Below are 21,640 nucleotides of genomic sequence, written 5' to 3' on the forward strand. Positions count from 1 at the left end.
TGAATCCCCTCGATCTCTTTTTGTTGTCTTATTGCTATTGCTAGAACTTCAAGCACTATGGTGAAGAGATATGGAGAGAGTGGTTTTTGTATGACCTAATGATTCTCTGAATTTCCTCAATGTCTGTTATGTCCCCCTTTTCATTTCTGATTTTGTTAATTTGAATGTTTTTCTCTGCCTTTTGATTAGTTAGGATAAGGGTTTGTCTATCTTGGTGATTTTCTTAAATAACCAGCTTTTAGTTTCATTGACTCTTTGTATCATTTTCTTTCTTTCTATTTTGTTGATTTAAGCCCTCAATTTGATTATTTCCTGTCTTCTACTCCTTGTGGGTGAGTCTGCTTCTTTTTGTTCTAGAGCTCTCAGGTGTGCTTTTAAGTCACTAATATGAATTTTCTCTGTTTTCTTTATTTGGGCACTTAGTGCTATGAACTTTTTTCTTAGCACTGCTTTCATAGTGTCCCATAGGTTTGGGTATGTTGTGCCTTCATTTTCGTTCAATTCAAGGAAGTCTTTAATTTTCTTTATTTCTTCCTTGACCCAGGGGTGGTTCAGTAGTTCACTGTTTTATTTCCATGAGTTTGTAGGCTTTCTGAGTGTAGTATTGTTGTTAAATTCTAACTTTAATCCATGATGATCCGATAAGATACAGGGGCTTACTCTAAGCTTACTTGCTTTTTTTCTGTCTGTTGAGGTTTGCTTTGTTACCGAGAATGTAATCAGTTTTAGAGAAGGTTCCATGAAGTACTGAGAAGAAGGTATATTCTTTTGTGTTTGGATAGAATGTTCTATAAATGTCTGTTAAGTCCATTTGATTGATGACATCTATTAGTTCTCTTATTTCTCTGTTAAGTTTCTGTCTGGTTGACATGTCCATTGGTGAGAGTGGAGTTTTGAAGTCTCCTACTATTAGTGTGTGGTATTTGACATGCAATTTAAGTTCTAGTAATGTTTCTTTTACATACGTAGGTGCTCTTGTATTGGGGCATGGATGTTCAGGATTGAGACTTCATCTTAATGAATTGTTCTTGTTATGAGTATAAAGTGCCCTTCTCTATCTCTTCTGACTTAATTTAGTTTGAAATCTATTTTGTTAGATATTAGTATAGCTATACTTGCTTGTTTCTTAGGTCCATTTGATTGGAAAACCTTTTCCCATCCCTTTATTCTGAGGTAGTGTCTGTCTTTGAGGTTAAGGTGTGTTTCTTGTATACAGCAGAAGGCTAAATCCTGTTTTTGTATCCGTTCTCTTAACCTGTGCCTTTTTATAGGTGAATTGAGTCCATTGATATTAAGTGATATTAATGATCAGTGGTTGTTAATTCCTGTTATTTTTCAGTAGTAGTGTTTGTGTATTTTCCTTCTTTGAGTTATGCTGGTGGGGGATTATCAGATGCCTGTGTTTTTGTGGGTACAGTTAGTTTCCTTTGGTTAGGGTTTTCCTTCTAGTACTTTTGTGGTTACATATTGTTTAAATCTGTTTTTGTCATGGAATATCTTGTGAGGAAATAGGTCTTACAGTATATAGGTGTAGGGGAAGTTGGGAACAGGGAAAGTAAGAGAACTGTACCACAGTCAGACTCAGGAGCCCTTCTTCCTCATTTCCCTGTAGAAGCAGCCAGCCCCAGGCTTCTTCTGATACTGAATGTATTCATGTCACTGTTGTTGCCCTCCCTCCTCATAGGTGATTGTATGCGGGTAGCAGCTTATGTCATTGATTTAAAATGAAGATGAACTCAAAGATGTAAAATAATTTTTTTCCAGGTGGAACATTGAGAATATATGCAGATAGTTTAAAACCAAATATTCCATACAAGACAATCCTGCTGTCTACTACAGATTCCGCAGACTTTGCTGTAGCGGAATCTCTGGAGAAGTATGGTCTGGAAAAAGAGAATCCCAAGGACTACTGCATTGCCCGGGTATGAACTGTGAACTAATACTGCTCCACAGGATATTCCTGCTAACACTTTGCATTTAAAGGAAAGGGTTTTTTTTTTTTGTTTTGTTTTGTTTTCTAATTTGTGGTGGGTTTGTGTGTGTGTGTGTATTCATTCATATGCACAATCTCTCCCCGCACCCCGCTTACATGCACATATGGGAATAATAAACAAATGTAACCAAAAGTAATGGATGTTCTTTACAAAAAAAGATAAATTGAATAAAGCATAACCCAAAGATATACCAAAAGATAACTTCATCATTAACATTTTGATAGACATTCTTCCAATTTTTATTTTGTACATATATCAAATGAGTCAGAGTTATAGAGGAGTACAACCAATTTATGGGTGTGTGATTATATAATATAGAAGTAAAATAGTCTCACAGTGCTGCATGTTGGAGATTCATAAAACCTGGTAGCATTTCAGTCCAATATGTGGAGATGTGTATACACACAGACGGTCCAGTTATGCAGTCCTCGTTTGAGGATGAAGATCTGATAGCTTTCTGGAGAGCCGCTCCTCTGACCCTCTGCTGAAAGACTTGAAGAAGCTCAGATGTGATGACCACAGGCAGTGATTGCACTGTGGACATGGCTGGCATGTGCTGTCTGCCTTCTTCGTCCTCCCTTTTCTTTCACCTGGGGACCCAGCCTGTTGGCATCAAATTCAGGGCTGGTCTCCCCACTTGAGCTGGTAGGTCAGCCAACACTGAAAGTGCACCCACAACATGTCAGCAGTGTCCTTTACTGCACTCTCAGTCCAGTGTGGTTCACCTTCAAGATCAGCCATCAGAGGTAACCATTGTATTTATATTAAAATCTGATTTGATAACCACCTGCATCTTCTCAGAGGTACTCTACCTTTCTGTGACGACTCTAGTTATCAACAAATATAGTAATTGTTTATGTCCTAGAATTGATTCTGTAACATTAAGTAAAATGCAGAAGATTTTCTATTTATCCATTAACTAATTAGAAATTCTTAGCTTCTGACTCAGTTGTAATTGTACACTTTATTGAATGCAGTATTGTCCAATTATAACTGACAGTAATTTTATTTTGCTTTGGAAAGGACAATTTATTTTGGCTCATGGTTTGAGGATACAGTCCATTGTGGTAGAAATGTGTGGCAGCTGGAACGTGAGGCAGCTGGTCACATTTTATCCTCAGTCAGGAAGCAGAAAGAAATAAATCCTAATAGATTTTAAAACAAAGATTACTCTGTTTTATTACAGCAAGTAACTTAAAAAGAAAATACGTGTGTAAGTGGAGACTGCTCTTTTGTTTCTGGCCTCCCAGACATGAATAGTCACACAGAAACTATATTAATTACAATACTGCTTGGCCAACAGCTTAAGCATATTCCTAGGTAGCTCTTCTATATTAAATTAATCCATTTCAATTAATCTGTGTATCGCCACGAGGCTGTGGCTTACTGGAATCTCTTGCTTCTTGGGCCTCTTTGACTCTTCCTAATCTCTCTATATATCTCTGTTCAGATTTCCTGCATGATATATTTTTTTTCTTGCCCTGCCATAGGCTGAAGTAGCTTCTTTATTAACCAATGGTAATAAAACATATTCACAACATACAGAGGGGAATCCCACGTCAGTGTGTATGCATGTGCGTGCGTGTATGTGTGTGTGTGTGAGAGAGGAAGGGAGGGAGGGAGGAAAGGAGGAAGAGGAGGCTAGATGGATGTTTGGTGTTTTTGTCTGTCACTTTCCATTTTGAGCAGGCTCTCTCTTAACTGAACCTGAAGCTCTGTTTTGGCTAGGCTGGCATGTGGGCTTTAGGATCCTCCTGTTTTCTCTGCTCCCAGTGCTGAGGTTCTAGACAAATGTTATCATGACTTTTCAGGTTTTTTTGTTTTTAATATTTTTATTCTTTAAGCACTTCTTGAATGCATATAATGTAGTTTGATCATACTCAACTCCCCATCCCCACCCACTCTTCTAACTCCTCCCAGATTGTCACCCACCCTTATCAACTTTATGTTCCAACTTTTTCTTCCCTTCCCTTCCCTTCCCTTCCCTTCCCTTCCCTTCCCTTCCCTTCCCTTCCCTTCCCTTCCCTTCCCTTCCCTTCCCTTCCCTTCCCTTCCCTTCCCTTCCCTTCCCTTCCCTTCCCTTCCCTTCCCTTCCCTTCCCTTCCCTTCCCTTCCCTTCCCTTCCCTTCCCTTCCCTTCCCTTCCCTTCCCTTCCCTTCCCTTCCCTTCCCTTCCCTTCCCTTCCCTTCCCTTCCCTTCCCTTCCCTTCCCTTCCCTTCCCTTCCCTTCCCTTCCCTTCCCTTCCCTTCCCTTCCCTTCCCTTCCCTTCCCTTCCCTTCCCTTCCCTTCCCTTCCCTTCCCTTCCCTTCCCTTCCCTTCCCTTCCCTTCCCTTCCCTTCCCTTCCCTTCCCTTCCCTTCCCTTCCCTTCCCTTCCCTTCCCTTCCCTTCCCTTCCCTTCCCTTCCCTTCCCTTCCCTTCCCTTCCCTTCCCTTCCCTTCCCTTCCCTTCCCTTCCCTTCCCTTCCCTTCCCTTCCCTTCCCTTCCCTTCCCTTCCCTTCCCTTCCCTTCCCTTCCCTTCCCTTCCCTTTTTAAATAACCCACTGTGTTCAATTTGTGCTTCAAATATATTTATTCATGGGTGTGGAGCCATCAACTAAGCATGATCAGTCCTCCAGAGACCATTTCCTTAAAGAAAACTGACTCTCCCTCCTCCAGAAGTCATCAACTATCTGTAGCTCTTTAGCTAGGGGTGGGAACTTGAAGCCATTCTCCACTCTGTGATGGGATGCTGACTGGCCCGATCTTAGGCTAGTCTTGTACAGGCAGTAATAGCTCCTGGTGAGTTCATGAGTGTGGTGGTCCTGTAGTGTTCAGAAGACACTCTTTCTGGTGCCTTTACCCATTGAGCCATCTTGTTGTCCCATTTCTTTTAATTTTCATTTTAGCTATTGTATTTAGGTCAGTGTGTTCATTTTAAGTTATGTTTATTTTGATTTTTTTTTTCTTTTATGAGGATACCCAGTTCATCCAGCAGAATTGCAGAAAGGCTTTGTTTTCTCTCCCTCTGAATGCTTTGTTTAGTCACTTGTTTCATCTTTGTGTCGTTCAGTTCAGGTACTCTGTTCTTTGTTGATCTGTATATCTCTTTGGCCTGTGCTTTAAATGTCTAGCATCTGAAACTTGACATTGCTCAATTATTTGACAAAGGGGAGTTTTTGTATAAATCTTTGATACTAATATTTTATGGAACTACATGGTTTGGTGTATGATAATGAACTTTGTAACATTTCCATCTTCTTAAACTAAGTGGCTTGTTTTTACTGTTAAAATCAGAAAATAAAGCAACCATTTTATCAGGGACCTAGAGTTGTACAAACAGACTGTGAGCTTTGTTGAAAGTCCTTTTTGAGCTTGATTTCAAGAGGAAGAGCTCCTTTACTTTTGGCCTTTTGCTCTAGTATGACCAGCTTTTTTCAGCAATCTTAGGCAGTCTAGTTTGTGATTTGCGTGAATTAGAAATGCATTATATTCTGAGCTTGCCATATAAACTATGGCTGTTTCATAGCCTTCATTCATTTTATCTATTCAGATAATTATTTCTTAAGTATTTAAGGTCTTTTCTGTTTGTTAGCTATTCTGCTAGAATACAGAGTTAAGAGTTGCCCCCCCCCAAAAGAGCTTACAGTGATGGAGGGAGACCAAAAGGCCAAACAGGAGAACAGAAACAGGGTCTTCAGACCAGAGAGTGGTCTACAATGTAGAAAGCATGTGGCCTGGCCGGTGAGCACTTAGTACATCTGTGCACCTTAAAAAAAAAAAATTGTGGCCTAAAAAATTAAGTGATACAGATAGAGACAAAGAGAAAATTGAAGGTCAAATCTTGAAGTGGCAGGATATTGAATTTAATTAAAAATGCTAATGAGAAAAGATGACGGTAGCTTAGGGATGCTATTATTCCTTTTCCTTTAAAGCTAATTCGAAGCCTTGTAAAAAGGAGTAATAGATCTCCATAGAATTGTTTGATCACTTTTATGTATAAGCACAGTGATAATTTTGCACACTAAGGTTTGTTGCATTAAGAGTGGAAAGCAATGGCTTGGCTTCTTGCATTGCTTTCCACTGGACCTGTGTGAAGAGAGAGAAAGCTCGGCAGTGTCTGTAGAGGCGTCAGTCTCATTCCTGTCCCACGCAGTCTTTCCTGAGAGCACAGTGAACACCATACCATCAAACAGTTGCCTGAAAACAGTTGTTCATGGTTATGTAATATACCTAACAGTCTGCTTATAATTAAATCATAGTTATTTATAATAGAAACTATTTTAAAGATTTCAGATTACATGAATTTGCTTTATAAATATTTGCTTGGATGTGAAAGATGGAGTAGGACTGGACTGCAGAGGACTGCAGAAGAGGAGTTTTCTTTCCTTAAATTGTTTGAAGATCAGCTGTTCTGTGTGGTTTTTCCATGTGAAATTTGTAATAAACAAATGCAAATAATCCAGTTCTTGTTAAGAACTAGGTGAATAAAAATTGCCAAATTCACTGTCCAAGTAAACTTTTTGTTTGAAACAGTTTCCTATACTTTGTTAATGTTTTATTTTGTCACCAGTGGAAATTATTTATAGTACTTGATAGTTTTATTTATCATATATCTGTCTGTCTTTCTGTCTGTCTGTCTGCCTACCTATTTATCTATGCTCGTTTGGAGCAGTACTTTCAAGGTAGGTACAGGACTGCACCAGTACTAAGGAAGCAGGAAGGTTGGAAGTGTGAGGCCAGCCTGGGCCATTAGAGTAAGAGCAAAAATAGTGGCAATGCTGCTGTTGAATACTTGCTGATCTTCTTTTTTTATTCATCGTTAATTATTTTTTCATTAGGTTATGCTTCCACCTGGAGCCCAGCATTCAGATGAAAGAGGTGCTAAGGAAGTTATTCTTGATGATGACGAGTGTCCTTTACAAATCTTCAGGGAATGGCCAAGTGACAAAGGTAGACAGTAAACTTTATCACTAGGGAATTTCCTTAGTATCCACCTGTCAGATTTCTGCTAACTCTTGCTCATCATCAGATGACAAGGAAAGTGTGTGCATGTAAGAGAAAGGGAGGGGGGTTAGTAGGGGTCTATCCCTGCATTGGCCAGTGTTTTCATAGACTTGCAGAACGTCTCCGTGGTGGTACCTTTGCCTGTAAAGCCACACTCAGCTTATTTGAGTTTCATGTGAAGATGATATTGCAGGTGAAATACCAGACTCTTAGCAGTGACAGACCATTGTTATTGATGAGCTGTGAAACAATGTCCGTACTGATCCACATGAGATATGTGGTATTTGAGCAAGTTTGTTAGAACAGGGAAGGTACCCTACAAGCCTGAAGTTTTTCCAGCAATACAGCCATTTCATATATAGGTTGAATAATCCTTACTGGAAGTACTCAGAATCCAGAAGTGTTTCAGATTTCAGAACATTTCAGACTTGAGTGTTTTTCCATTCATAATGAGATAGCTTTGCAGATGGATGCAAGTCTAAGCATCACCTTCATTTATATTTGCCTTTTACACATAGCCTGCGTATAATTTAGTCCATAGGTTTTAATGTATTGATTGGTGTTTCTCCTGCTGCCTGTATTGAGGTTGGTTTTCATTTGTAGAACTTTGGATTTCAGGTGTTTGGTTTAGGGATGCCCAACTTGAAATGGTGTATATTTGTCACTAGTCAGATGTTTTTCTCTATTCAAAGCAGCAAAGTGTTTAACGCTGTGTTTTTATGAAGTACAGTTTCTAACATTAAGATTGATACAGGTGATTTCTAGGTGAGTGCCTTTATATTAATGAAGATATAAAAATCCTTCCTTATGTAATAATCATATGACATGTAGATTGATTTAAAAGTATAAAATTTAAAAGTATAAAAAACCCTAAGAATAAGTGCATTTCCAGTTTTATTAAAATACTTATTCTAGACGGGCATAAAAGTTAAGCCTTATTTTAAAGTTGTTTTGAATTTTGAGTTAATTTATTTGAACAATATACAGGTCAACTGAGATGTTTGTGTGTTAGAAGTCTTGCTTCTGTGTTCCTGGCTGCCCAGACTCCTGAAATAACCACACAGAAACTATATTATTTGTAATAACTGTTTGGCCAATAGCTTAAATGTATTTCTGGCTAACTCTTATATCCTAAACTAACCAATCTCCATTAATCTGCTTATTGTCACGTGGCCGTGGCTTATCATGTAAATTTCCAGTGTCTGTCTGGGGCGGGGGGGGAGGGCTTCCATGTTTTCTCCCTGACTCCGCCTATTTTCTCCCAGTATTCAGTCTAGTTTTCCCTCCCTATCTCTATTCTGCCCTGCACAGGCCTAAGATAGTTTATTTTCCAGTGGGATTCGCATCATACAGAGGGGAATCCCACATCACCTCCCCTTTTCTGTTTAAATTAAAAGGAAGATTTTGACTTTCACATAATAAAATTGCATATAACAAAATAGGTATCAAGCAAGAATTACAATTAAAATATTTATATCTACTTTATCTTTTATTATAACTAAGGAAAACTATAAATATAGATTCTTCAACTCCATCAAAGACTCCAGAAAGATATAATGTTACCTAAGTAAACAGGAAGTACATTGTAAGCAACTTCCAAAACTCTAGAATTGACAACAACATCTTACTGCCTGGACAGTCATCCAAAGTTCTGTAATGTTGTGGGCACCCATTTTCAGCCTACTGGCCCATAGTATCTAGCAGACTTTCATGAAGCAGGAAATTTCAAAGACAGGTCCGCCTATATTGGCAGTTTGTTAGTCACTTTCTTCTGTGTCCTGCAGAATGTCTGGCAGACTCTTTCATGAAGCAGGAACTCTAAAGGGTTGTCTCACCTTTAGGCAAGTATAGCAGTCATTTCTCTGTGGCCCCTGCATGTCCAGTTCATACAGCAGTCCAGGCTCTCCTGCCCAAATGGCCAACAAACTTCATAAGGAGCCTCTTCAGTGCCCATCTTCTTCTTGAAGTAGATTGGTGCTGCCAGAAGCACATGAAAAGTCCTAAGATTGTAAAACATTTTAAATGCCATATTCCGTTGGTCTTTGAAAGTTTTGAAGATTATCTATCTAACTTAAAATATATCTCTTTATATCTAGAAAACCTAACTAACATGACTACAAGCTTGACTATTATAGAGAACTCTCTATTAAACTGTATTTCTTAATTATGCATTACATTTTTAAGTAAGCTGGACAAACAAAATACCTTAATCAAGATCAGAAATACATATACATAGTATAATAAAATTGACCTTAAATTTATATCAATAATCCAAGATCCATACCAATGCAGAGTATTCATATCTATATCATATCCCCCTTTAAATATAACAAACATTTATAACCAATCATTTAGGGAATTTGGACATAGTTCTCTCCAAACTGCTTTCTGCTTTTCGTTGGGGAAAGTATTTTTTGGGGATGTTGTTCACGACAAACTTTCATGGGGTCTTCTGGAAGGATTCTACAGGTTCTCATCCTCTATGGAAACAAAAGAAGAACCTCTTTTCCAAAGCAACATATCCTAAGACCCAATTTTGAAGTCAAGATACCTTTAGAGTATATATGCTGGTTTAGTTTAACAGTCTGTACAATGAAATGTCTCTCTGTACTTAGCTCCTTCACAGTCAAAATTTCAAGGAAAACACAATAATATACATAATCCAGACTCTCTGTGTATTTTCCATCTTTATGTGCCTTATTTTTCTTCATTTTAAAATCTATGGCTGTCTGTACTCTGTCTTTTTAAAGACTTTATTTTTTAAAATAATTTACATTTTTTTTCCAACTCTCTATACTCGTTTTCTTCTCTCGCCCAAGCCTACGTACATTTATCCAACACTGTGACACATTTAGAAGTCTTTTCCCTCTGAATTTGTCTCTCCTGTGTATCTGTAATTCATTTCAGACCAGGACGCCTTCTTAAAGTGCTAAAGCAGTGTTACTGCTAGGGCAAATACAGCCTTGCCTGCTGGCTCTGCCCCGTCTAACATGGCACAAGTCCATCATGGCCTTTGAGACAGACGGGTGGGAGCCATCCTCACCACCTCAACTCTGATAACCAGTTGTCTCATGCTGCCACCAAGTAACTTGCAACATGCTGCCCACAAACCCCATTCAAGTGCTTGGCCTCCTAAAAGAGACAGAATTCTAGCTGGCAGCTCGGCCCAGAAAGCTGCCCTTTCAAAACTGCACGTTTTTTTGTTTTTTTTTTTCTCCTACCGCTTACTCAGGAAAACCTCTCTGAAAGGAGTGCTTAACTCTGTTTGTTTGTTTGTTTGTTTGTTTTGTTTGTGCCTAGAATTCCTTCCCAAGGTCTCTCAGGTTTTAAGTGGATTTAGTTGGAGATCAGTTTGTTGTAGGAGTCCACTTGTGTGTTCCTGGCTGCCCAGACTCCCGAAATAACCTCAAAGAAACTATATTACTTGCAATGCTGTGTGGCCAATAGCTTAAGCATATTTCTGGCTAACCTCTTACATCCTAAAGTAACCCATCTCCATTAATCTGTGTATCGTCACGTGGCTGCGACTCACTGGCAAAGTTGCGAATGTCTGTCTCTGGCTGTGGCTCCATGGCTTCTCCCTGACTCCACCTTCTTTCTTCTAGCATTCAGTTTAGTTTTCCCTGCCTAGCTCTGTTCTGCCCTGTGTAGGCCCAAGACAGTTTATTAACCAATGGTATTCACAGCATATAGAGGGGAATCCCACATCATTTGTGTATTTGTATATGAATGTTGATAGGTCTATCTACAAGTGCAGGTTTGTTTATTTTTAAACTAGCAAACTGTTTACTAGCATATGCTATCCTTTGGTAGCTACCTGTCAGTTAAAAATAATTTATTCATGTTGCTTGTTAAGAGTTTTTCAGAGCACACTGAATTAAGATATCAATTGGGTGACCTTTGGTCCTCTACTCCTTGGCAGATGTGATTAAAATCCATGTTCTTGGTTTGGGCAAATGTTTGTCAGTTATCATCATCACCACGTTTGCTCCATTGATGTTGCTGTTGTTGCTGTTCTAGGGGTTTTAGTCTTTCAACTGAAGAGGAGACCACCAGACTATATTCCCAAAAAAATGAAGAAACACGTTGAAGGGAAGCCGTTGAAGGGGAAGGACAGAGTTGACGGGTCTGGCTATGGTTCTGCTCTTCCTCCTGAGAAATTGCCCTACTTAGTAGAGTTAAGCCCTGGTGAGAAAGTTGGCCCTATCGGGAAATGTATACTTTTAGCATTTATGTTTCTACTTTTTAATGTATTATTTTTAAGTGTCCATTTACTTAAAAAGTGTAACATTCATAAGATGGCATCATTAAGGCCACAGAATACACTAATTCATGCATAAAAATAAAGTCCACATGAACAAAAATGCATCTAACAAGCTTTAATGAGTAGCATTTAAAGTTTTAAGTTGCCAGTTAAAGAAAAATTTTCCAAAGGAATTTTGCTTAATGTACTAGCAACAAATTGAAATTTACTCACCTGGAGACAGTCTGCATATATGTGTGTATGAGAGAAAGAGATTGTACTAGTATTTATGGTTTATATACAGTGTTCAAAAGGAATATCCTTAGATTTAATAATACTATACCTTTGAAACCTAGCTTAGTAACTAGTAGGATGTTTTAAAATAACATCATAAATTTATATTCATATTAGTCTCATAATTATATCACTTATAAAATTTTTACAGCTAAAGATGTTGCCATAACTTAGTCATCAGGTAGACAAATACACTGACATTCTTTAAGTGTTTCGTATATACACAGATTCCCCAAGAAGTATGTATTTGCATATAAGTGCTCTACATGACATTTATCAGTCAGTTAAAATCGCATCATTTCTAATTTAGTTACTAAGATGCTATTACGTAACCTATATTATTGAATGTTAAGAAGATATTTCATTCACTGACTCCTAGTTAGCAACTAAAGTAAAAGTCAGTTAATAATTACAGGAAAATAGCATAAAAAGAATATATTACATAAATAATACATAGTTCCTTGGGCAGGTTTTTTTCCTCCCTTCTTTGGTTTTTAATTTTCATTTTTATTTCTAAGGTTGCTTAATTATAATTTACTAGAGATTAGATATATTCTTTGTGGTTCAGCAGCTGATTTACATTGGTGTAGAATAGAATAGTAATATTTGAATGGACCTATAATTTATGGTCTTGGCAGTGTGGTTCTAGGGGAGTAGTTTTATACTTAATTATGCTTAAAATCCTGTTTTGGTTGCTAAGTACTTTGTGGGGAATTTAGCACTGTGCTTTGTCCTCATTCTCTATCTAGGAAATTAATTTTGAAGTTTTATTCTCTACTGTAAATTGGAGATATCCTTGTGATACTATTGTCTGTAATGTAAGGAGAACATTGGTGCTTGTTTATCTGAAGGAAATAAGACGAACAGTGAAAACACCATTTGTTTTTGACTGAAAAATTTTAGGCTATTTTTCAAGTATGTGGTCTCTTCATTAAAATGTTGCATCAGAGCCGGGCGATGGTGGTGCACACCTTTAAGCCCAGCACTCAGGAGGCAGAGGCAGGTGAATCTCTCTATGAGTTCGAGATCAGCCTAGTCTACAGAGCGTTCCAGGACAGACAGGACTGTTACTCAAAGAAACCCTGTCTTAGAGGGTGGGGAGGGTGCATGACTGGTGCATTGGTTGTAGAACTTATGTTTGATAGTTGAAGAGTCTTGGTTATTAAGCAGTTGACACTAATTTTTAAATGTGTGATAGAAGATAGATTTTGGTGGATAGCAGAGAGGCTGTATGAAGAATGGTGAAAACACAGATTAAGTCCCAAGTCATGTTCTAATGAGTGCTTTCATTTTGACTGCTTAGTTTTTACTTGTCTCTCAAATAATCACATGCATAGAATATTTTGTCTTTAAAAGATAATAGAGAAATTCTGTACTACTTTTTATCAGATACTAACAACCACATTATTGCATGTTCACTAATATGTTTCTTAGCACTCTGTTACCTTTGGGCGACATTGTCCTTATATAGACAGGGGTGAATATGAGTAAGGCTTTCTCTTATGCTAGCTGATGAGCACGGTTCAATGTTAGTGTCAGTGGCTCTCCAGGCCCACATTCCTTCCAAGTTTTCTGGGCTGCTGGTAAGAACTGCCTTTATTGATACTGCATTGGTATCTAAGAGAACTAATACTTTTGTCCTAAAGGTAATGGTTTTGATGACAGGCCTGAGTGCAAGAATAAGGTCTTTGTTGCATCAGAACTATGTCATGATGCCGTTTTAGATGAGTACTCTGAGGGAGTCGTTTCCATTATGAGAAATATTCATACACATTGATATGTTAGGAATGGATAAGGGCTATATTTCCACCAGGCACATTGTCAATCAGAGGTGTGCCTTCAGTGTGGAATACCTGCAAGATATTGGCAGGAGTTTCTGAGGTGCAGGTTTATTTACAGTTTTATAGAAGAGTGGAAGCCAGGGTGCTGATTTTCTTGTGTGTTTTAAACAGAAGGAGCCAGCCAAGTGGGATGGTAACTTCCTGTCAGGTTAACTCACTGTTAACACAGCTGTTCTGCTGCCTGGTGACTCACCTATTGTCCTGCTATTTTCCTTAACAGTCTGACTGGGGTCTGCTGTAGTCTTTTCCACACAACTCTGAATGCTAGTGGGTAAAATTTGCCATTTCTTCCTTTGAAACATCTCACTGAAGCTCACCCTTTGCATCTCTTCTCCTCCTTCCCTTTCCCACCTGTTCTGCATGGTCTCTCTCCTGCTGATGCTGCCTTCACCTGGGTCCTGGCATGTCTCTTAATCCCAGGGAGAAGGAATCACTTTGCGTACTACAGCTATCACACCTATGAAGGTAATGCTATACTTAATACTACTCTGTAATGGGGCACTAACAGAACTTCTGAGGTGAGCAGTGTTGACTGAACACACACTGCATGTGAAAGAAGTGTACATGTCTCCTTCTGTTTGTATCTGCTCAAGCCCTACATATGTTAAAGAAGTGTACATGTCTCCTTCTGTTCGTATCTGCTCAGTGCCCTACGTCCAACACCCAGATGATTTATTGGAAGCTTTTTTGCTGCTTTCATTTCCCAGGTTCACTATGGGAAGTGATTGTAGGCAGAAGATTGACTCCAGAGCTGTAGACTGCATGCAAAGGGCCTTTAGTGCTCTTGAGCTGTGCTATGATTTGTGTTCATTTCATACTTAGAGAAAAGGCTAAGCATCCCTCACTCCAAATGTGAAGTGTCTTAAGTGCTGATGTGAAGACAGAAGGGAAAGCCCGTGTAATAGATGACCTCATGTAATGGGTATAGTCCACACCCAGGTACTCTAAGTATGTTGTGTATATTTTTCTATTGACTGTGTGTTAGATGGTCATGGAATTTGTGTTTAAAAGTAGTTTCTATCCCAAGATGTGTGGCATATTAAATAGACATGAATATCACAAAACCTGGGAAAAAGTTGCAATCTAAAACTTGGCTAGGGCTCTGGTAGCTTATTGTGTCTGCCATAGGTCTTCTTAGAGCTGGCCTGTAGTACTTCAGATATCCTCAGTTTCCCACTGGAGAAGCATTCAGGTGCTGTGAACTGTTGACTGTAGAATGCTCATTGGAGATGGAAAGCGATTGGAATGGAGGTTGAGAGAATGCCCATAGTACTCCTGCTTGTGATCATCCAGCTTCTAGACCAGAACTGGAGGTGGGCTGTCACTGGCAGAGAGCTCAGACCACCAAGCTCTTCCAGCTGTCCTCACTTGCCACTCTTTCTCAGTTTAGACTAGATGCTCTGTCATCCACTTGTCCTGCAGCTATTAGGTTCACTGCACTGTACACAAGTTTGTCTGTGGTTTTTCTATAACAGTGAAGTACAGTAAGAAAGGAGAGACTGGGAAAGCAGCCCTGAGTCTATTGTTGTTAAAAGGCAATTTTATCTATCTATCTATCTATCTATCTATCTATCTATCTATCTATCTATCTATCTATCTATCTATCTATCTTGCTAGCTGCAGGAGAATGTTAATGTGAACACTGCAGACATGTCTTTGGTGTTCTTGTGGCTTCGACGCATATGGTTACTTACTTTGTTCCTTTGTAATTCATTTGTGTTGTTTGTGTATCTATATTGTATTATTTTCTTTGAGTTTTATATGACTGTTCGCTCTAGAACATCAGTTATTAAAGAAGGCCAGTGTGACCTAGCTATGAAGGAGCTCGGAATTGATGGGGGCCTGTTCAATGGTTTTCTTTCTGATACAAGATTCCTGTACTCAGAAGGTCAGGAAAGACATGAATTGTGAGCTGCCCATGATAATATGGGGCAGTAAACATCCCAGGGGAGAGGAATCCACGTCCAGGAAAAGCCCATAAAGCTTTGGTTTTGTTATTGAGACATGCTGCTGGCTTTAAACTTCTTTTCCCTTCAGTATCTGAAGTGTTGACATTAATCAAGCTAATCAGTGTTGAGCTTCTGTGATTTGATGTCTCATTTAAATCCAGAGTTTCTGAGAATTATTATAGATGAAAATATTCCAGAGCGAAGGGAAACAACTTAGGCCATTTTGCAAAGTCCATATTAGGTATATATGTCTGTGACATGCTCCAATCTCATCTTACCTTCACCCAGATGTTACAGATTTGTTAGTATTTCAGAAATAGAAAATTAGATCAGTAGAATATAACTTTGTGTACTCTAAAACTAAACTTGGTTCTAGAGACCTTAGCTATTTATGGTGTCTTTTGTTTTTAAGAGTTCAGACTGCATCACAGCTGAGAGACTTTAAGATTTAATAGTCTGTGTACATACCAGAGTCCTCCAAGCTTCTGAACCTCTCACGGCTAACATCTGATTCCATGGCTTAAGATTTGAGTAAATGGCAGAAAATTACTTGGGCAGTCATGAAACAAACTGTGCAGGCCTGCACTTGCTTTCTTAAGGAAACCTTGCTCGGTGTGTTTGCAGTCTCTACTGAATGTGGTGGCTGTGGTAGAAGTCTTGGATTGTATATTAGTTCTTATGTTCGGTGAGGTACACTTGTCATGTGTTACAGTGGGTGAGAGGGCGTGGACCGGACTGGCAGTGCTGCTTTCCTCTCCTCCACCCCTTACCTGGCACAGGAAGTGAGGCTTATGGCAGTTGGGCTCCACATTTTCTTTAAAGGACACAGATTTGGATGGGTACAAATGCAGGGGTAATCTGGAGGACTTGGGGTGTGGTGTGAATATGATCAAAACATACATGAAATTATCCAAGAAAAAAATTAAAAAAAAAAATAAAAAGCAGACAAAGTCTTCTTTTCTGTGTTTGACCCCAGTTCTCCCTAAGGGAGTAAGCATTTCAGTAGCATTTTTTACTGTGGTGCACACTGGACACTGGAGGTTCAGACTGTGGCTTAGGAGGTCTGGGAGAGCTGGGAGGGCCGCACAGTTAGAGCATTGCTGTGCCCACCACTGTATTGTCCTGTGAACTTAAGGGTGCATGGTACTTATGCTCTACAAAGGTTCTAGGTTGAAGTAATGGCTTATGTCGTCTTATTCTGTCTTCTCAATACAGTTCCATCCTTGGAATCACCAAGGATGATTGGTGGAAAAGTATAATCAGAAAGTCTTGGAATTAATGACCACTCAACATTTTATATGAACAGAAGCTGACTGGTATCTGTCTAGTGTGTTAGGTATATAATGTTAGTTGGAGACTCTTTGGAAAGAAGTCCTGAGAAGTAAAACTATACTATCCTTAGTAAAATAGCTTGTTTGTTTCAAATGTAAGATTATTAGACTTTAAAAATAGAGCTCTGTACCTCCTCTTCTCACAGATGGCTCTGATTCCAGAGACAAGCCAAAATTATACCGCCTTCAATTAAGTGTGACTGAAGTTGGGACAGAGAAGTTTGATGACAATTCTATCCAGGTACTTGATCATATTTACTGCCTAAGCCTTTTACTGTTGTTCCTCCTATCAGTAATTAATAAGCACATGTGAAGAAACCAGCCACATATGAAGAAAATAATAGACCTTGTGTTTACCTATAAGTCATTCAGTCTTCTGTGAGTCACTTTTCATGTGTTTGCATTCAGAATGCACCTACAGAAACGTGTGCTGTTTGTTAACATTCCAGTCTGACTGTCCACTTCTGTTTAGAAAGCAGAGGTGCTGATAACAGTTGATAGGTCTATTTTAGGATGACTGTGCCTAGCTCTCAGTCAACATGACCTGAGCATCTTAAGAACTTAAAAAAGGGATGTCAGAATTTGACATTGGGCTTGGCCAAATCTCCTTTGTTCTTTACTTCTTGTATAGGAGTAAAATGGTTGTGTTTTTAGTTCTGATTCATATGATTCATTAGTTCTTAACACAGTAGTAAAATGTAAGTAAGATTTTTTTAAAGTGATAATTTTCTATATAAATTCATCTATTACCTAGTTAATGTTTAAGATGAGATGCTTTGTGTGTGTAGAACAAAGTCCTGGGGTTGGAACTCGACGCCTCATGCAGATTGCCAAGGACCATGCTACTGAACTAATTCCTGCACTCCAGTCATATGATTAATAAAGCAGAGTTACAGCATGCTTGAAAACAAGTTCTTAAATGTTAAAAATGCCCAGGTATTTTAGAAAATCCGCTTTAGAAAACAAAAGTCCAGTACTTGTTAGACTGTGTTTATCATGGCTGAACTTGAATTTTTTTACACACTGTGTACTTGATGGTGGAACTGTCTTTTCCTTCTCTTTTCAGTTGTTTGGCCCAGGAATTCAGCCCCATCACTGTGATCTCACTAACATGGATGGAGTGGTCACTGTGACTCCCAGAAGTATGGATGCAGAGACCTACGTGGATGGCCAGCGCATCTCAGAGACTACCATGCTGCAGAGCGGCATGAAAGTGCAGTTCGGCACCTCACACGTGTTTAAGTTTGTGGACCCCATCCAGGACCACGTTCTTTCGAAGAGATCTGTGGATGGAGGCCTGATGGTCAAGGGCCCAAGACATAAACCTGGGTGAATGTGATAGCTCAGCTTAAGGATTTTAGTGTTTTGGCTATAAAGTAATTTTAGCTATATGCTGATGTCTTTATTTTCAGTTTTTATTATATTTTTTATTTTCTCTGTGCATGTGTGAGTGCCTGCTTTTTCTGGCATGAGAAGATATCTCACAGGCATGTACTTCTCTTACCTGTGGGTCCTATTCAGGTTGTCAGACACTTTACTCACTCCCATTTCCCATTCTTTTATTTCCACTTTTCAAAGATAAAAATTAAGGGCGTGGGATGTGGCTTAGTGCTCAGGAGCAGGTGCTGTTCTTGCAGAGGACCCAATGTGATTCCCAGCAACTGAGTCAGGCAGCTGTCTGTAATGCCAGCTTCGGGGCTTCTGATGCAGATACTACAAACACGTTTTTACATACATGCATGCAGGCAAAATATCCATGTAAAATAAAAATGAAGCTTAAGTTCATGCATTGGGAGTGTATTGAAAATTTGTATTGGTTTTGGACTTAATCTTAAAATTGGAAGTTTTGACTGGTTTTAAAGTTTCTTCCTTTTAAAGCTGATCTGTTCTTTGGGCCATCACCATAGTAACCAATAGTATATAAAACAGCTCTAGTAACACAAAGGGGATCTATTGAAGAATTCAGAACATTTTAGCTCCACCTAGTGTTTTCATGAGGTCTTGCAATGTAGTATGTCAAACTTTTTTTTTTGGTGAAGAGTAACTTTTCTTTTGGTTATAAGTTTGGAAACATATACTGTTAAACTGCTTTGTTACCCATTTTATAAGTTAACAAAGTATTGATCACGGAGAAGTAGCCACCATAACTCTTATGTTATTTACAAAAAAACTTCTAAGTCTACAACAGTGTAAACATAAGAATATGCCCAAAGAATATAAACATAAATCAACCTATAAACTGGTGTGATGGTGGGCTCTACTATTGTCCCTTTGTTTTTCATGTAACCCTAACTGGCCTGGAACTGGCCTCAAACTCATGGAGACCCTCCCACCTAACCTCCATTGGTTACTGTCACAGATCTGATACTTTGGACCAGATGCTATGGCTCAGAGTTAACATTTTTTTTTTCTCCAGTGTGGACACATATTGATATGCGCTCCTTTAGGCAAAAAGATGCTTGAAGTTTCATGTGGCATGTATGGAGGGTTTCTAGTTTCTCACCTTGAGTTGCAGGGGTTTTTTGTTTGTTTGTTTTGTTTTTAATTTATGTACTTGGGTATACATAATACATGTGTGCAGGAATGTAGCCCAAGTCCAAGGTGACTTTGTACTGACTTAGACGCCATCATATTATGACCTTTAGCTGTAAGAATCATACCTTTCCCACTACTCAGAATACAATAATGACATGCAGGTGCTTGGTGCATCAAGACTATAGTATGTAAATAATTCACGAACCAGTGCATAATCACACATCTCTGAAATACCCAAACCGATGTCTTGAAGACAGTTACACACAGAAAGCTAATGATTATTTTGGTCTTTAGTAAAAACCTTCTTAGAAGTTTTTCAGAGCATGGTATTGCTTTATGTTGCAAGATGTTTTATTTTCTTAGAGAATTATGTAGAGGAATTTCTAATAGAAAGGTGGTTTGAATTTCAGCTTTACTTGCTTGTTTTAGTCTATCAATCAAGCTTTGAAATTAGACTATGTAGTTCTCAGATGTTAGAACAATCCAGAAGTAGCCATTGCCTTATTCTTATTGACCTATAGATACCTTTAATCTCCTTTTCCTCTTAGGTTGGGACCAGTGTATTGTATTTACTTTTTATATATAAAGATATAGTTCCAGGACAGGCTCCAAAACTATAGAGAAAACCTGTCTTGAAAAAACCATATATATATGGTTTTGCTTGCCTCAGCTTGGTTCCTGTTGAAAATATGATTTTAAAGTTTTTATTATTTTCTTTATGTGTATAAGTGTTTTGCTTCCGTGTATGTCTGTACTTGGTGCCCGGAGAGGCCAGAAGAGAGTGTAAGATCCCCTAAAATTGGAGTTGCAGATGGTTGTGAGCTATGCGGTTGCTGGTAATTGATCTCAGGCTCTCTGCAAGAGCAGCAAGTACTCTTAACCATAGAGCCATCTCTCCAGCCCCAGTTTTTTGTTATTAGTATGTGGTTTTAAAAACAGTACTTATTCTGGGAGTGTTTGGTATACTTCCTAATAAGGAAAGATCACATATTTACTGTCACTTTGTTTTAAAGTCTATATTCCAAAATAAGTTTATTAATGGTCTTTGAACATTGGAATGCTTATCTCTTCTTGCTGTATTAAGAGTACTACCTTTTTGGTTGAAATTTAATTTTTATATTTCTTTTTCATTCAATAGAGCTGTTCAGGAGACAACCTTTGATTTGGGAGGAGATATTCACAGTGGGACAGCATTGCCAGCAAGCAGGGTAGGTGATTACGGATTCGTGACCTGATCTTCTTGAGGGTTGGATGTTATAGGACACCCAAGAACAGAAACTCCTTTGTAAAGACTTGACTTCACAGTAGCTTCTCTGCTGTATCTGCTCACTCGGTGATACATAATGAAAGGTGGCTAGCGGTCAGAATATAGTGCCTTCTCTTTCTAGGGGGGTAAGTGTGGTGCCTATGCTGCTGCTGTGTGCAGCTAACCTCTTGGGCCAGATCATGCTGAGGATAATGTGCCCTTGCTCCTTCCTTTACTACCCTTGATACAATACTGGATCTCCATTGGTTACTCACTTCTGTAAGTCACTGCATATACAAGTCATTCCTCTCTTCCTCTTGGTGATTTATTCTTGGATTAAAGTCACTGTAAAACTTGGTGAGCTGAAACAGCAGCCCCTTCATTTATTGATAATTGTATGAACTGGTTTGAGTTTACTAGGGCAGCTGGTTTACTGGTCTTGCTACTGGTCCCTCATGTGACTCCAGTCAGCTAGCGGGTAAATCAGTGACACACTCCTGGGACTACCCCTGCCTCTCTGTGCTGTTTCTTAGATGAGCGCTGTCAGAACTTGTAGTCAAGTGCTGCTCTATAAGACCAAGACCTTGAACTTGCAGGTGTTCTTAAGGGTTAGGCCCAGGGCTGGTATTTTTTCTGACTTTTATTGGTTGAAGCAAGTCAGGGCCAGATTTAAGGGGAAGAGGTCTTCTTGAGATGTGGTATGTTGGAGACCATGATTCAACTAAGCTGGAAACATTGTCATACAAATCAAAATATAATATAGGTTCTACTGATTCAGTTTGCTGTATTCCTCCAGTCTCTATCCCCATTGTGCTACTACACTATTCTCCGCATAATTTCTTGAAAGAATTGTCTGAGGTGACTGCTCATATGTCTAAGGTTTGTTGCTTGCACCAGGCTCCTGACCTCTACTGTGGTTTCTGTAGTCTTGTTAAAATAGTGTGTACTTAGAACCACTCTTTGATACATACTCTTCTGCTTCCAGGGTTGCTGTGTCTTTATCCCTGGGTCATGGCTTGGTGGCTCTTTCTCCGTTATACTTAGCTTCTGATAATTAGAGCTGATCTGTCAGATCTAGGGCCCTGCCTCTTCTATGTATGCATGTTCCCTTGGTGACCTTGCCATGTTGCCTAAGATTACACCATTTGATGGTCACTATCCCCTAATGTGTGTCCTTGACCCTGGTCTCCCCAAACTGAAATCTTCAGAGATTGATTGGCTTT

The 21,640-nt window shown here is 39.0% G+C and overlaps 1 protein-coding gene across 27 annotated transcripts in view; it reads left to right on the forward strand.

Annotated features, from left to right (window-relative positions):
* Afdn (afadin, adherens junction formation factor) overlaps positions 1–21,640 on the forward strand; it is a 130,001-nt gene that overhangs the window by 51,591 nt on the left and 56,770 nt on the right. For 20 of the 27 annotated variants that reach the window (XR_015001046.2, XM_085687159.2, XM_085687172.2 and 17 more), the window contains exons 6-12: positions 1,765–1,922; positions 6,813–6,924; positions 10,999–11,166; positions 13,777–13,821; positions 16,783–16,877; positions 17,703–17,965; positions 20,310–20,379. Coding sequence is in view for 26 of the 27 variants with exons in the window: in XM_085687159.2 (XP_085543285.1) it covers positions 1,765–1,922; positions 6,813–6,924; positions 10,999–11,166; positions 13,777–13,821; positions 16,783–16,877; positions 17,703–17,965; positions 20,310–20,379 (911 nt within the window). In the remaining variant the exon portion in view is untranslated. The remainder of the gene's footprint in view (positions 1–1,764; positions 1,923–6,812; positions 6,925–10,998; positions 11,167–13,776; positions 13,822–16,782; positions 16,878–17,702; positions 17,966–20,309; positions 20,380–21,640) is intronic. The other 7 variants (XM_085687185.2, XM_085687188.2, XM_085687230.2 and 4 more) reach the window with 1 other exon arrangement.

This window comes from Myodes glareolus, chromosome 1, assembly GCF_982192425.1.
Source record: "Myodes glareolus chromosome 1, mMyoGla1.1, whole genome shotgun sequence".
Classification (NCBI taxonomy): domain Eukaryota; kingdom Metazoa; phylum Chordata; class Mammalia; order Rodentia; family Cricetidae; genus Myodes; species Myodes glareolus.